General features: G+C 45.8%; 1 protein-coding gene across 1 annotated transcript; it reads right to left on the bottom strand.

Annotated features, from left to right (window-relative positions):
- Positions 1-232: 232 nt before the first annotated feature.
- LOC148343721 (uncharacterized) lies at positions 233-1675 on the bottom strand. Its single transcript, XM_088289621.1, has 2 exons — positions 847-1675; positions 233-475 (listed from the first exon to the last, which is right to left on the bottom strand). The coding sequence occupies exons 1-2, from the start codon at positions 1034-1036 to the stop codon at positions 342-344; spliced, it is 324 nt and encodes a 107-aa protein (XP_088145747.1). The 5' UTR covers positions 1037-1675; the 3' UTR covers positions 233-341.
- Between the last annotated feature and the right edge of the window lie 604 nt (positions 1676-2279).

The raw sequence follows: 2279 nt of genomic DNA, 5'->3' as shown, positions 1-2279 counted from the left end.
CTCAAGACAGAGGGAACAGGAAGCCTGCCATTTTGATTACAAAGTGGCCATTTTGGATCTTATTTTTCAAGGATCCTAATTTATCCTCTTGATTTGCAATTTGGAGTCCAGGTTAATTTGGACAGATAAAATCTCGCAGAAATGTCCATCATAAGTCAGCCCACAAAAAAAGTCTCAAGCAGTCATTTTGTTGCAAAGAGACCATTTTTGATGAAAACACTGACGCTTGAATACAAATGACATTTATTACAAAGACGGTGACGGCATATTTACATATGTTACATTCTGGAAATGTTTTGGAACAGGAAATGATGTCGGAGGGTTTTCCTCGTTTAACGGGGTCAGCTGATCAGATGCTCCACCGGCGGCTCAGAGGCTCCACCCACTGCTCGGACCCCCCATGGCGGCTCCTGGGTCAAATCGTGCTCACATGTCGCGGGCTGGTTGCCTTCATCTCCTTCAGAACTCGCCAAATCTTCAAGGGGGTCAACAAAAATGGCATCAGACACAGAATGCCAACGCTCACTTGTAGCACCACTTGAGCTCTCTCAAGACTAGAAACTTCTTCCCAGATGCCTACCTTCTCCCTGAAAACCATTTCCTTGGGACGAGATCGTCTCACTTGGCTAGAGCCTTTGCTGAGGACTAGAATCCTCAGAGTACCACAACTTTCTCTGGACTAGACTTAGGACTAACCTTGTCTATTGGGACTCGAAACTTTCTCCAAAGACCTGATCCTTTTCTCCGGAAGATAACCTTGCCTTTGGACTACAACCTTCTCTCTTAGTACAAGAACCTTCTGTCAAGACTCGAGTGTTCCCTTTGGGTAAGACAGAACCTTCTCACCTGGACCCGAGTCCTCGCTGAAGATCTGCATGAAGAGCAGCGCTCCGAGGAGGCGGACCCAACGTAGGGCCTGATCGGGGTCTTCCCTTGGGGTCCAACGTCTGCAGCGAGATGGCGGGTACAAGACTCGGCATCGGCGGCGCGGTGGCCGAAGTACAGGAAGTACTGTGCAGGAGGAACAGGAAGTCATGTCGATCTTCTGCTTCGTTCTTGTCACCTGCACACCGGCTGCTTAAATATGCGCCGTGTGGGTGTGGTCTGCTCGCCTCAGGCCACTGGCTTGATTTTTGTTGTTGTGGCTTTGAGTTATTTTTAGACGCACGCAAGCTCTGCAATACTTCATTTTCTTGACTCTTTTCCTTGCTTGACTCCTTTTCCTTGATTCTCGTTCCTTTTCTTGTGTCCTTCCTTTAACTCTTTTCTTCATCTCCTTCCCATCCTTGTTTGCTTTTCTCACAGATCTCTTCGTCTCCTCTTCCTTTCCTTGATTACGGTTCCTTTGTTCTTTCCGATTCTCTGAGTCGCATCCAATCTTTGTCCTTTTTCCTTGACTTCTCGTTCTGTCTTACTTTTTTCACTTGACTCCTTACCTTATCTCATTCTCCTTCCGTTTTTATCTCCTCCTGACTCTTCGTCTCCTTTCGTCAAATTGTTTCCCTCCTTACCTTTTTTTATTCCTTGTTTGCTTTTCATTCTCTTAATCTGGTCTCGATTCCTTGTCTCCTCTCAATCTCGTTTCCTGACTTTGTTCCCTCTTAATTCCTCACTCACCAACACGCGCCATGGCTTCATTTTTTTTTCCGCACCGCATTGTCGTGACTTTCTTTCTTTCTTTCTCCTCACCGCGTCTCCTTTCCTTGCCTCCTTTGTGCCGTTTCCTTCGCTTGTCTCCTTTCCATGTCCACGTTTCTCAATTTTGTTTCCATGTTTGTTCTTCGGGAATCCGCAGCATATGCCGCGGCTTCCGTTCTCTCGTTTCCCTTCCAGGATTCGTCATGTAGCGTGTTCCTCAATTCCTTTGCTCCTCATTTTCTTTCTTTGCCTCCTTTCCTCCATCTCGTTTCCTTTGTTGATCTCCTTTGTTCGGTACAACTCCTTACATCTTATCTGCTGTTCCTTTTTTTCCATCCTGTTTGAATTACTCGTTTCCCTTTCCATGTCTCGTTTACACGTTTCCATTCCTTGTTTCATGTCCTCTTCGTTTGCTTTTTTCCCACCTTGCTTCCATTCCTCATCTTTATTCTGCCACATTGCTTCCCTTCCTTGTCAACTTTCCCCGTTGCGTGCATTGGTTAAAGTATGCAGTGCTTGTAAAAATAAGTGCAAACAAGCTGCAGGGGTGTAAATACTTGGATGGCAATTCAATTGAACTGCAACATTTTTTTTTATTCTTCAGCGGCGTGTTTGTGTGCGTGTTCCATTCCAACACTTTG

Source organism: Idiotropiscis lumnitzeri, chromosome 1 (genome assembly GCF_059441095.1).
Source record: "Idiotropiscis lumnitzeri isolate Australia: NSW breed Sydney's pygmy pipehorse chromosome 1, RoL_Ilum_1.0, whole genome shotgun sequence".
Lineage (NCBI taxonomy): Eukaryota > Metazoa > Chordata > Actinopteri > Syngnathiformes > Syngnathidae > Idiotropiscis > Idiotropiscis lumnitzeri.
This window is presented reverse-complemented; position numbering and strand designations above follow the sequence as displayed.

Coding starts and splice junctions, on each gene's coding strand:
- LOC148343721 (XM_088289621.1), bottom strand. CDS start 1,036: ATGACTTCCTGTTCCTCCTGCACAGTACTTCCTGTACTTCGGCCACCG. Junction 476..846: donor CAGCGAGGACTCGGGTCCAG/GTGAGAAGGTTC, acceptor ACCCCCTTGAAG/ATTTGGCGAGTTCTGAAGGA.